Here is an 11,902-nt window from a genome sequence, read left to right on the forward strand (position 1 = left end):
TCAACCGTGTTCTAGCAACGCTTCCGCTTAGCGATCTTCAAAGGTATGAAGATGCTCTTACCCCTCTCTCGTTGCTGGTCTCCATAGGAAGATCTGAATATGCGTAGGAAAATTTTGAATTTATGCTACGTTACCCAACAGTGGCATCCGAGCCAGGTTTTCTATGCGTAGATTCTATGCACGAGTAGAACACAAAAGTTGTGGGCAATGATTTGTCAATTTGCTTGCCGCTACAAGTCTTATTCTTTTCCGGCGGTATTGTGGGATGAAGCGGCCCGGACCGACTTTACACGTACGCTTACATGAGACTGGTTCCACCGACAGACATGCACACCGTGTATAAAGGTGGCTAGCGGGTGTCTGTCTCTCCTACTCTAGTCGGATTAGATTTGATGAAAAAGGTCCTTATGAAGGGTAAATAGCTTTGGCATATCATCGTTATGGCTGTCACGTAGGTAAGAAGGTGTTCTTGCTAGAAACCCAAATCAGCCACGTAAAATTTGCAACAACAATTAGAGGACGTCTAACTTGTTTTTGCAGGGTTTGACATGTGATGTGATATGGCCAAAGTTGTGATGTTGCATGTATGATGTATGAGATGATCATGTTATTGTAATAGGTTTCACGACTTGCATGTCGATGAGTATGACAACCGGCACGAGCCATAGGAGTTGTCTTAATTTATTGTATGAGATGCAATGCCATGTGCTTACTACTTTTACTTCATTGCTAAGGGTTAGCTATAGTAGTAGTGATAGTAGTAGTTGGCGTGACGACTTCACGGAGACACGATGATGGAGATCATGGTGTCACGCCGGTGACGATGATGATCATGCGATGCCTAAAGATGGAGATCGAAAGGGCAAAGATGATAATGGCCATATCATGTCACTATATGATTGCATTGTGATGTTTATCATGTTTTTCATCTTATTGCTTAGAACGACGGTAGCATAATAAGATGATCCCTCTTAAAATTTCAAGAACGTATTCCCCTAAGTGTGCACCGTTGCGAAGGTTCGTTGTCTCGAAGCACCACGTGATGATCGGGTGTGATAGATTCTAACGTTCGCATACAACGGGTGCAAGTCAGATTTACACACGCGAAACACCTAGGTTGACTCGACGAGCTTAGCATGTACAGACATGACCTCGAATACAAGAGACCGAAAGGTCGAGCATGAGTCGTATGGTTGAATACGATCAGCATGAAGTTGCTCACCATGGTGACTAGTCCGTCTCACGTGATGATCGGACACGGGTTAGTCAACATGGATCATGTATCACTTAGATGACTAGAGGGATGTCGACTTAAGTGGGAGTTCATACTTAATTTGATTAAATGAACTTAATTGTCATGAACTTAGTCTAAAACCAATGCCGACACCGGCGGATCGACAAAAAAGCAAAAGACTCGCAACTGCTGCGCCCACCAAGAGTCTCCCACCAAGCTCCAGAACTCCAAAGCGCCGGTATCCGTCAAGACCTTCAAGAAGGGTTGCGACGATGATGACGTTGTTGCCAAGGGTTTCCCCCGGTACGCGGTGAGGTGCAAGGAAGGGTAGCCCCGACGCCCTCCAGGAAGGTTCGGCGACACCCAAAGGCGTCATCGCGTTAGTGTCGACCGGGCCGACAGGGGTTTCCCCCGATCCCAGCCTGAACCTCGAGCAGCAGGACCGTCGGCACGCAGGAGGGCTCAACCTCCACCGTCAACGACGGTAGCCGACCGAACGCAATAGCAGGAGCATACCAGGCCCGTGGGCCCACAAGCCCGGCAGGGACCCCCTCCCCCCCCCCCCCCCCGTGAAGCTCCCGCCATCGCGCTGCAACAGGCACGCCGTCAGCGACGTCACCGCCTATCCAAGCTGCTCCTCCTCACCACCAGGCAAAAGACAACGCAGCCACGTGGGGGAGACGGCCCGCTAGGACCCAGATGGGGCCCGCGGCGCCCAGATGTGGGACGGGACGCGCGGCCGGCCACTCCGCACCACCACGCCGCCCTGCCGCCAAGGAGCAGCGCCGCCGCCTCACCCGTCACCGGCCACCACCATCGGGTCGCCGCATCGCAGCCAGGCCGAGCTGCACCGTCGTCGTCCCGTGCCCCGGGAAGGGGAACGCGCGCGCAAGGAAAGGAGGGCCCGCCGCCGCCGGCACCACCCACGCCAGCGTCGGGGGAAGACGGGGGAGGAGGACGCCCGCGGGGGAGAGAGCTCGAGCGCCGCCCCGGCCACCTCCCGGGGAGGTGGCACGAGAGCGGATCCGGGGAAAGGAGGGGGACGGGGCGGGGAGCCCGACCGGCGGCCGGCGGCGGCGGGAGGTAGAGGGGCGAAACCCTAGAGCGCCTGTAGCGGGAGGACGGGCAGGGTCCGCGATCCCCCTTGTATGCGCTTGTATATGAATGTTTGCGTATGTACTGTGTTAAAAAAAAACGAGTCCCACGTCCTCGGATCTGGACTAGTAGCAGGCAACGGCGGCTGCTACTAATTCATCAGCACGCAATCTTAAATACACGGCTCGCATCCACCCGTACGCCGTGCTCGGTACATATTTCTCTTGTGGTCCACTCCAGACCTCCGTGGCACGAAGGAAGGTAAGCGATTCAGGGCCTTTTCGTGTATCGCATGCATCCGAGGCTACGGTTACGGATACCGGGATACGGCGTCCAGTCCATCCAAGTTACAAGATACAGGCGTGATGCACCACCCGACACCAGGATCCGTGGCGAATTGATCGTCGCCGTACAGACTGCCTTTTCGATCGACATGCAGAATTGCAGATTGATGGTGGGCTGAGGTACCCGCTACGGTTGGTGATCCACTCGTGATGATGGACTGACGCGCATTGCATTACCTGTGACGTACTGTTTTTTTATGCTATTATTTTTCTTTTGAAAAAACATTCAATCCATTCATAATTAGCATGATAGTACAACGAATATCAGAAATAATAAAAATTACATTCAAATTCATAGACGGTCTAGCGATGATTACAAGCACTGAAGCGAGTCAAAGGTCCGCCGTCATCGTCGCCCCTCCCTCACCGGAGCCGGACAAATCTTGTTATATTAGATAGTCATGAAGTCGTCGTGCCAAGTCTTCATAAGACCAGTGCGCCAGAACAACAGCCGTCGTCGATGAAGAGTAACATAGATCGAAAGTATTCAACCTGAAAACACACGAACATAGACAAATGACGAACAAATCCTGACAAATCCACCAAAGACAGATCCGCCAGAGACACACTTTCACACACCCACCGACGATGCAAGATACACCACGGAAACGGGGGCTGGGCGGGGAGAACCTTATTTCAAGGAGATGCCGCTGTCTCGTCTTTTGAGTAGGACACCAACCCCAACAAAACTTAAAAATACATCTAAAACGGAGCCCTCCCAATGGTAAGGGTCGGGATCCATCGCGCCTCCATGGTCCTAAGGCCACCGGGGACGTTCCGGGCAAGCGCCTATGCCGACGGGAGGCGAAGAAACCCTTATTTTCTTAGGAAAGACAGCGACTGCGTGAGCAAAGGAGAATTTATTTTCTATTCATCTTTAATCTTGAGAGTGCAACGACATCAAAAATAAAATAAAAATACATGACAGATCAACAGCACCGTCGATGGAAGGCAAGAACCCGAGTTGCCTTTTCCCTTGGTAGGAGAGACGCCGGGAAGGAAAGACATGTGTTTTGTTTGTTGCTCCTCAATTCTTTGGTGCGCTTACATGTGGCGTACTACCAATTGTAAAAGTTTTGTTCATAGGGGATACTCGCTCGCCCTTGCTGTCATGCGTGTGCTTCTTGATCCCGCGATTTGCGTTGCCACCTACATCTGTCGTGCTGATGTGCGGCCTTGAACGCCATGAGCGGAGCCTCTGTCCTCCTCCAGCTCTCACACAATCCTCATGTCTAGGGCACACACGACCTGCAATAGCACCGGGGGCAATGCTGCAATGGTGATGGACGAGTCCAGCAACCATTAGCGAGTGGTGTCAAGCGATTGCGGTGGCAATGCTGGAACCACTGACAAAAAGTTTCAATCAGATATATGGAAAAAAGCTTCAACTCGCTATAGAAAAAGCTTCAACCAGCCACCGACCATCAATGAAAAGAACTTCAACCACACGAGAGAGAAAGCCTTTAACCAGGTGTTGCTAAAAGTAGAAATAATTGCAATCGTTGACAGAAAAGTTTCGACCGTAGATATGTTTCAACGAGTGAGAGAGAAGCTCCAACTAGATAATGCGCAACAAAAAGTTGCGACCGTTGATAGAAAAAATTGCAACCGATGACCGGAAGGTGGGCGAGAGGAAGATGCTACATGTGTTTCTCCTAGAAGTGGCGATATGAAAAGCTACAACCAAAGAGTTGATTAGTTGGGACCGGCGTTAGGCGACAATAGTGGGTGTGAGGTGGGAGGTTTCACCAGCGTCGATGGCGGAGCTGTGACGGTCACCACGACGAGATTTTTTGCGACGGTCGTGATGCAACTATGGTCCTGGGTTTGCTGGAACCGTGCCCTTGTATTATTTTGCTAGAAACACGGTTGACCCAAGAGCGAGGACGTGATTTTGCGAGAGTGGCTAGCCGGCGAGAAACTACAACCCGGAGAGCTACGAGACTAACCGTTTCACTCATCCATGACAAGATCAACGGCACCCATTCGCCGCACTCCGTCCATGCGCCATGGTGTGATTCGGGGGCAAAGCAAAAGTAGATGCATGGGAACAAAGCGGGGCCTGACCTAAAAATTAGGAATTGATGCATTGGACATGCGGAGTTGCGACCGGCCCAAATTTGGGCAAATCAGCGTGATGTATGGTTTCACTAGCATGTGCGTCTCACACGAGAGGCGACGGGCTAGATTTTCGGCCGGCTGGTCCATATAAATCATTAACCAAAAGAAATTGAGTTACTAATTATCAGTTGCTGATTAGCATTCTGCTTCCATGTTGAACCAAAATTTGCTTCCATGTGGACTGCAAACAAATTTGATTACAAGTTGAATGAAATTACTGTTTTTTTATTGTTTAGATTGCTTACCACATACTATGTGATTTGTTCACTATTGATTGAAAATAACTTTCTTTCCATGTTGACACCTAAATAAGAGCATCAGCAGCCTCATTGAACAAATCTCGTCTCTCAAACGACCGCGGACACGCTCGATCAGTGTCCGAGTGTGTTTGTTTTGACCACTCATTTTTACTTATACACGATCACAATCCCTACTTTAAATCCTCATATTCTCATACATTTCAGCGAGCATGCTGTGAGCGGCATCACGAGAGCACGCCCGTACGTCGCGCCCGCGTCCTCGCATGCCTGCCCGCCTGTCCGCCCCAGCCCCGCCCTGCGCCCCCGCACGCTTACCATCACGCTCGTCCGCTCAGAGCATGCGGCTCCAGCTACGGCGTCGTCCAGCACGCACGTCGGCCCCCGGTGGCTCCGGCTAAGGCAGCCAGCATGCAAGCACAGCGACGCGCGAGGACGCTCGAGGCAAGCCAGCGGCCAAGCGCAGCAATGAGGCTGGCATGCATGGGGCGCGCAACATTGTCGGCTGTCTCCCCCAATGTGTGGCTGCAGGTGGGACAGCCTAGGATGGATGTGACGTGGAGTGGGGTGTCCGCGCGTGACCGTGCCTGACCGGACAACCTCATATCGTCCTCATATTTAAAACGGGTTTGAGGGATGTCGGTCAATCCCGAACGTATGGAGATCAAATAAAATGCCTGGTTGGGTCATTCTTTTTATTAGACATTAATAGGGCGGGCGTTCCGGACATTTAGGGGTGAAATAGCGGGTCCGGTTATAGACGTTGTACATGTTGCATGCTTCTGACAATTTACAAATGTGCTACTGTTGATAGTACAATACATCATCAGTTTCTATCTCATGCTTCTAACGTCATACTCTCTCGAAATATAAAAACGTAAACGCTCTAAACATTTTTATATTTGTTTACGCAGAGGTACTGCATGTTGGCATCAATTTGCTCGTCATAACTTTTCTCAAATAGTATTTCTTACCGGCACCAGGTTCGTTTGTCAGCAGTGCAGGACTGCAGGTACGTACGCCTATGTATCTGCAAGCCTCTGACGACTTGAACGGCGTGGCAACCAGCTGGTCATCAATTCCTCATCCACCCAATCCTCCGACTTCATCGACCTAGAGGCAAGAAGGTACTGCCGAACCTGCCAATAATATCCAGTATTATTCCAATTAATTTGCATCAAATAGATTGTCATCAGATACGATCCAACACAAAAACTTGGGTATCAAAAGCAAATGGCAACAAATCCATAGGACCAAACAGCATGGCCCGAAGCAGGCGATGCAGATGAGATGCAATCGGTGGGTGGCGAGGTTAATGCAAGAGAGGTAATGGGAGAGAACGCGGAGAACTTTATATAACCCTTAAGTGCAACCTGCAAATTTAGTTCATCCAGAATAAAATAGTGTAACTCACTGAAGGCGATGAAAACAACCGTCTAACAACCATAAATGTTTACAAACATTGCAGCTAAAATACAAATGTTGTTACAATCAGAGTCACGGTAATTTTACATACACCTATGTGTTCAGTACATCAAAGATAATAGAAACTTTCATCAGGTGTACAAAGCTTACGAGGTATCGCTACGCACTAAACGGGCTTCCCGTTCAACTTTGGGAAGGGGTCTTGTTTGCTGAGCACAAGAACTTTGCTTTTGTGGGCAAAGTATCCTTTTATGAGATTCTTGTATATTAGGCACGCCATGATGCATTCCACCTGATAGCAGCAAGGGAGTAAATTAGATTACAATATTAGCATAGCAAATCATGATACTGTTGGTTAGAAAGAAAACAATATGGTGGGACTCTATAAGCACCTCATCCACGTCCATGGTGATTCCAAGCCATTGCAGAGTCTTTACCAAGACCTCCAGCTTGATTTGATGCGCTTTAGATGGTTCCTTCTCCCTCTGTATGATATGGCTGCAGAAGAAAGCAAATCGAAAAGGATTGGTTCATTCAAAAAATAAAAGTGCGACAAGGACACCATCGAGTTTGCACTCACATTTTCTTCACTAATCTTCGGTAGACCTGGAGTTCAAGTTTCTCCAACACAAGATAGACACCACATTTTAGTAGCCTTGCAAGACAAATAAGCAATCAGTGTCCCCGTACAAAACAGAAGCAAGCAATCAATGTTTCCATACAAAAAAGAAGGAAGCAGTCAGTGATAGCGGAGGGTCGAAACTTTTTCAGCATACAAATATGTGGACTTACTGGTCTTCATGTCTATCAAGGGCTTGCTTAAGAAGCCTGAGATCCCCTCTCCTCAGTGAGGTCACAATATCTGCATACTGAAAGGTTAAATTACCACTTGCACAAGTCAAAATGGTTCCGGGAAATCTCCAAGTAGTAAAGTCACAACACAGTTAAGGTATATGACCTCGGCATCAAAAGAGCATCTTTATGAAACCGAATATATAAATTCAAGGCAACAGCATATTTCGCAAAAGTAATAAAAGAAACAATATGAATCAATCACTTACACAAGATAGAGGATACGAACTACAGCAAGAAATTTAAGTTATCCATATGGAAAACAGGAGTATATATTTAAGACAAGCAATCACCGTGCAACTATGATAATATCACACGGCAATAAAAGCAAAGCTGGCCTCTTAATACTTTGGATTCTTTTTCTCAAGAGATTGATCATTAATTTGTATAACAGACAAAATCTTATCATTAATAAATGATCCCTAGGCTAAGTCTTAGGCTGGCCATAGTGGGAGTAACTTAGGTAGTATCATGTACTTGGGACTAGCGAACATGCTGATGTGGCAGCTAATTAAAGATGAGAGAGAAGGTTAGAGTAACATAGGTAGATACTGTAACATGTTAAATGCTATGCTACTATGTGTCATGCATGTCAATAAATGAAGTCATCTATGATACTAGTTTATGATATTATGCATTATGGAGGTAGTATCATACAATAGTATCATATGCACGATACTACTATATGATACTCCCCACTATGGCCAGCCTTATCATAACATGTGACTAATCATTGTTCTCAGGGGGCAGGAACCTAACGAATGCCAATTAGATTCCATTTAGCGTAAATAAATGTTGATAAGGTTCTGATAAAGTTAATCGTGGTTCTCAAAAGGTTCACAAATCTTATGTGTACTGTAGATTTCCCAACCTTTTGTCATATCTAATCCCATATAGACCATAGGGTAAGAGATAATACTAAAAAGTTGACACGTCCAGATTAACTTGTTAATCATGTCGAAGAATTGGTAAGCTAAACATAGAACGCTCATATACTCACGAGACTTCATGTTAATGAAATGTACTTATACCAGTAGAGTATCCAAATGCACTCAAATTGCTGCCACATTATTCCTCTTTGTTGTCTACCAGTCCCACCCAAATGTTAGTAGGTCTTGCTTCTTGAAAATTGAAGGTCAACACACTGACATGGCATCAGCATCAGAGCCTATGGCCTAGTGTTCTACCCTAATTGTTCACATATGGAGTAGTAAGTGTAAATTAAATCAAAACAAAAGAAACAAATGATGTTCATGGGAATATCTGTGAACAACTAAGATAAATGTCTCTGCAATTGGAAATGGTGGTACCGAATAAACTACATATATTGCATTCCACAATCTCCTTCATATTCACATTAGTAAACAAAGAGTACGAGGATATAATATATACCTCAAGCAGATTGTACTTCTCCAGGAGGCTCCTCCTTGGCAAAACACCAATTGACAGCTTCACAGGGATTAGAAACTTCAAAATTTTCCTACAAAAGAACTGACCATTAGTAGTTCCAACAAATGTGCACCCCACAAATCACAAGCTACAAAACACCCCTTAATATAAATACCTCAAATTTGATTCGCTTTGAGGATTACAATGCATCAAAGCATAAGTTAGTTTCTGATCAGCCTGATTTAAACCAGAACAAAAAAATTATATTAGCAGCCTCATTGTTTCATAGTCGAAATAACTTAGCATAGCAGAATATACAAAAAAATGTTCACACAGAAGGAGAGAGAGTGAGAGAACTTACAACAAGAAAATTCTCATTAAACACCTCCAAGCGACCAGTATAATACATATAAGTGACCTGTGCCGTCATGAATAATCAAGATTATTATTAGATCAACATACATGTTAATATAATGCCTTGTGTTGATAGAGAAGAGAGACCATGACTTTTACTACTTATCTTACCTTATCTTTCACTGGAAAATCTTCAAAATCAAAATTCCTAGCTGTTTCAATACTCCTTATGACACTACGGCAAAGGTTAACAGTACCAAGCTGCATAATTTGAGCACCAAGTGTTAGCCCGTCGTATCTTAAATCATGTTGGGATTCTAGTGCATACTACACTTCAGCCACACTTGGTATGCTATCTATACACTGTTTGTGCTTTCTTAATAATAGTACTGAAGTTACAGATTAGACGAAAACATTGCAGTGAATAACCTACCCTGAAATAAATTTTAAACAGCTGGCAGGTAACATACAGTGCCCCAACGCGCTTAGGTCCTTTAACCTGTAAGGTTGGAGATTCACCAATAACCAAGAGTCAGAATCTTTAGAATATATCCATTTTAATAAAGGAAAGCTTGCATCAAGGAAGTATAATTGCTGCATGTTCGGTTGGAAGAGTCACATCACCTATCCAACAATTATAGCATATACACGAAAAATAGCTATCAGAAGAGAATTCATTTTATGCATAAATATGACAGATGATAAGTGGCTGAGGCAGGAATTAGAGGCCATGGCGGGAGTGAGGCAATAATGCACCAATATTGACAAGAGGGACCAAATGTGCAAACAGTAACATTATGCAACTTCAGAGCAGTTTCTATGCAAAAAAAAAAAAAAAAAAACACCACCCTCTAGGTTGATGTAAATGCATCAGCTTCTCCTCTTCTGGCAACATCTGTCGTTTCCAAACAAGAGGGCATGTGCAGTACAGAATGTTTCAACATGTCACGCTTGAAGCCTTAGGCAGAACCACAACCTTAAACACCAAGTAAGCTACAACTACTCCAATGCAATTTTCTCTGTGTGCGTGCTTAGATGATCTTACTATCTACCGACAAGAGCCAATTATATTCTTAGGCACATGGTAACCACTGGTATCTAGTCAAGCATAGGTGCTACAAAGTAAAACCTTGTCTGCCCTTTGTGACAAGAAAATAATGTTCACTTTTGCTAAGCACCTCTTTGAGGCACCTGCATTGCACAAGCTCATCACAAGCAATTTCCTTCAATTCGAATCAGACTCTTGCTACTTCATATTACCATTCAAGAATGCAGACAAAACAAAGCTTTCAGAATTCCATACCGCAAGTGCCCCGAAAACCTTCATCAGGAAGGACCCAGCAGCCTGCAGCTTGTCTGGGTTCTTCCCGCTCATCACAAGCTCTCTATCTGCCTACACCAAGATTATAAGCAAGCAGACATGAGCCCCAAAACCTCAGGTTTACAAACCCAAACCAACCGACCACCCAGCTCACCTTCTCAGCTAGCAGCCTGATCTCAAGCGCCACTATGTGCATCGCCTCCATTGCCCAAGGAGTCTCCCAGTTCCGGAACTCCTGCAGGAACGCGCTGCAACCAAAACCACATCAAATCCTCTAAAAATTTGAATAAATTCATCCAAATTGTTCGGAAGGAGTGCAGAGAGGAAGGCAGCACGAACCTGGCAGCCTTCTCGAAGGAAGAGTAGGCGTCCCCGAAGCGGCGGAGGGAGTGAGAGTGAATGGCGCGGAGGAGCAAGGGGAGGAAGTCGGAGAGGTGGGGGAAGCGGTCCGCGGCGAGGCGGGCGAAATCCGGAAAAGCGGCGAGCGCGTCGGAGAGCGGAGTGGAGGCAGGCGCCGAGGAGATGGCGAGGAGAGAGGCGAGGTCGGCGCCGTCGGACTGAGAGATAGCGACGTCCAAGCGGGAGAGGTAGTCGGAGATACGGCGGTGCGCCTCGCCCATGCTCAGGTACGCCGCCATCTCTGGTGCGGCGGCGGCGGGAGCCGCGCGGGTGTTGGGGTTTGGGCTTGGAGGTCACCGACGGTGTGGAAGAAACCAGTATGAGTTCGATCTGATGGGGGTAGTTCTGGTCTATGCAAGCTGGTGACGATCACCAATCTTCGCCGTCGAGTGAGAGAAATCGATGGTTGAGATTAACTGATAAAATCATAGTAAGGTTTGGCTTGGTTTGCTCATTGCTACCATCTCCGCCCCTCTCAGGCGAGGTAAAACAACTTTTTTTTTACAAAAGTACAATCGAAGTCGTTTAATATACAAGCGTACATTCATTCCTATAAACGCACGCATGCACATCCTATCCCTATGAGCATCTTCGAAAAACTAAGCCGTCACATCATCTTGAGATTGACGAAGACGCCACTCACGCCTTCGTTGTCGAGGTAAAACAACTTCGAGGGTGAGTTTACTTTTATTTTCACTAGCACAAGGGCCGGTGCGTTGTAACAAAAAAATCATATTTTTTAATAATCATGATTATATTTTGCTACATCATCGAAATACACTATTACTTTTAATTTTATGAGATCATGAACAATTTTTAAAATCATAAATAGTTTTTTAAAATCGTGCACATATTTGAAATCATGAACGAAATACTATTACAAATTTCCGAACATCTTCTAAAATCGGGAATATTTTTGAATTCATGAACATTTTAAGCTATTTGCAAACAACTTTTAAAAAATATGTTTTTTTAATCCATAACTAGCAAACATTTCTAGAATTGACGAACATTCTATAGAAATTTGGTGAAATACTAGTGGGTTATTGCTTCTCCGAGTACGTCATGTAAATTACTCCAAAAGTTGCCAAATATACACACCACACCCATG

General features: G+C 45.8%; 1 protein-coding gene across 1 annotated transcript; it reads right to left on the reverse strand.

Annotated features, from left to right (window-relative positions):
* Nucleotides 1–6,488: 6,488 nt before the first annotated feature.
* LOC123395959 (enhanced ethylene response protein 5) lies at nucleotides 6,489–11,153 on the reverse strand. The gene is made up of 12 exons (XM_045090982.1): nucleotides 10,732–11,153; nucleotides 10,547–10,640; nucleotides 10,375–10,464; nucleotides 9,505–9,570; nucleotides 9,243–9,332; nucleotides 9,079–9,135; nucleotides 8,893–8,954; nucleotides 8,721–8,808; nucleotides 7,269–7,345; nucleotides 7,057–7,131; nucleotides 6,869–6,974; nucleotides 6,489–6,768 (listed from the first exon to the last, which is right to left on the reverse strand). Exons 1-12 carry the CDS (start codon nucleotides 11,028–11,030, stop codon nucleotides 6,643–6,645), a joined length of 1,230 nt encoding a protein of 409 aa, XP_044946917.1. The 5' UTR covers nucleotides 11,031–11,153; the 3' UTR covers nucleotides 6,489–6,642.
* Nucleotides 11,154–11,902: the final 749 nt, after the last annotated feature.

The sequence above is a fragment of the Hordeum vulgare genome, chromosome 5H (genome assembly GCF_904849725.1).
Source record: "Hordeum vulgare subsp. vulgare chromosome 5H, MorexV3_pseudomolecules_assembly, whole genome shotgun sequence".
In the NCBI taxonomy this organism is placed as follows: Eukaryota; Viridiplantae; Streptophyta; class Magnoliopsida; order Poales; family Poaceae; genus Hordeum; species Hordeum vulgare.

Coding starts and splice junctions, on each gene's coding strand:
- LOC123395959 (XM_045090982.1), bottom strand. CDS start 11,030: ATGGCGGCGTACCTGAGCATGGGCGAGGCGCACCGCCGTATCTCCGAC. Junction 7,346..8,720: donor AGAAGTACAATCTGCTTGAG/GTATATATTATA, acceptor TTAACCTTTCAG/TATGCAGATATTGTGACCTC. Junction 6,769..6,868: donor TCACCATGGACGTGGATGAG/GTGCTTATAGAG, acceptor TGCTGCTATCAG/GTGGAATGCATCATGGCGTG.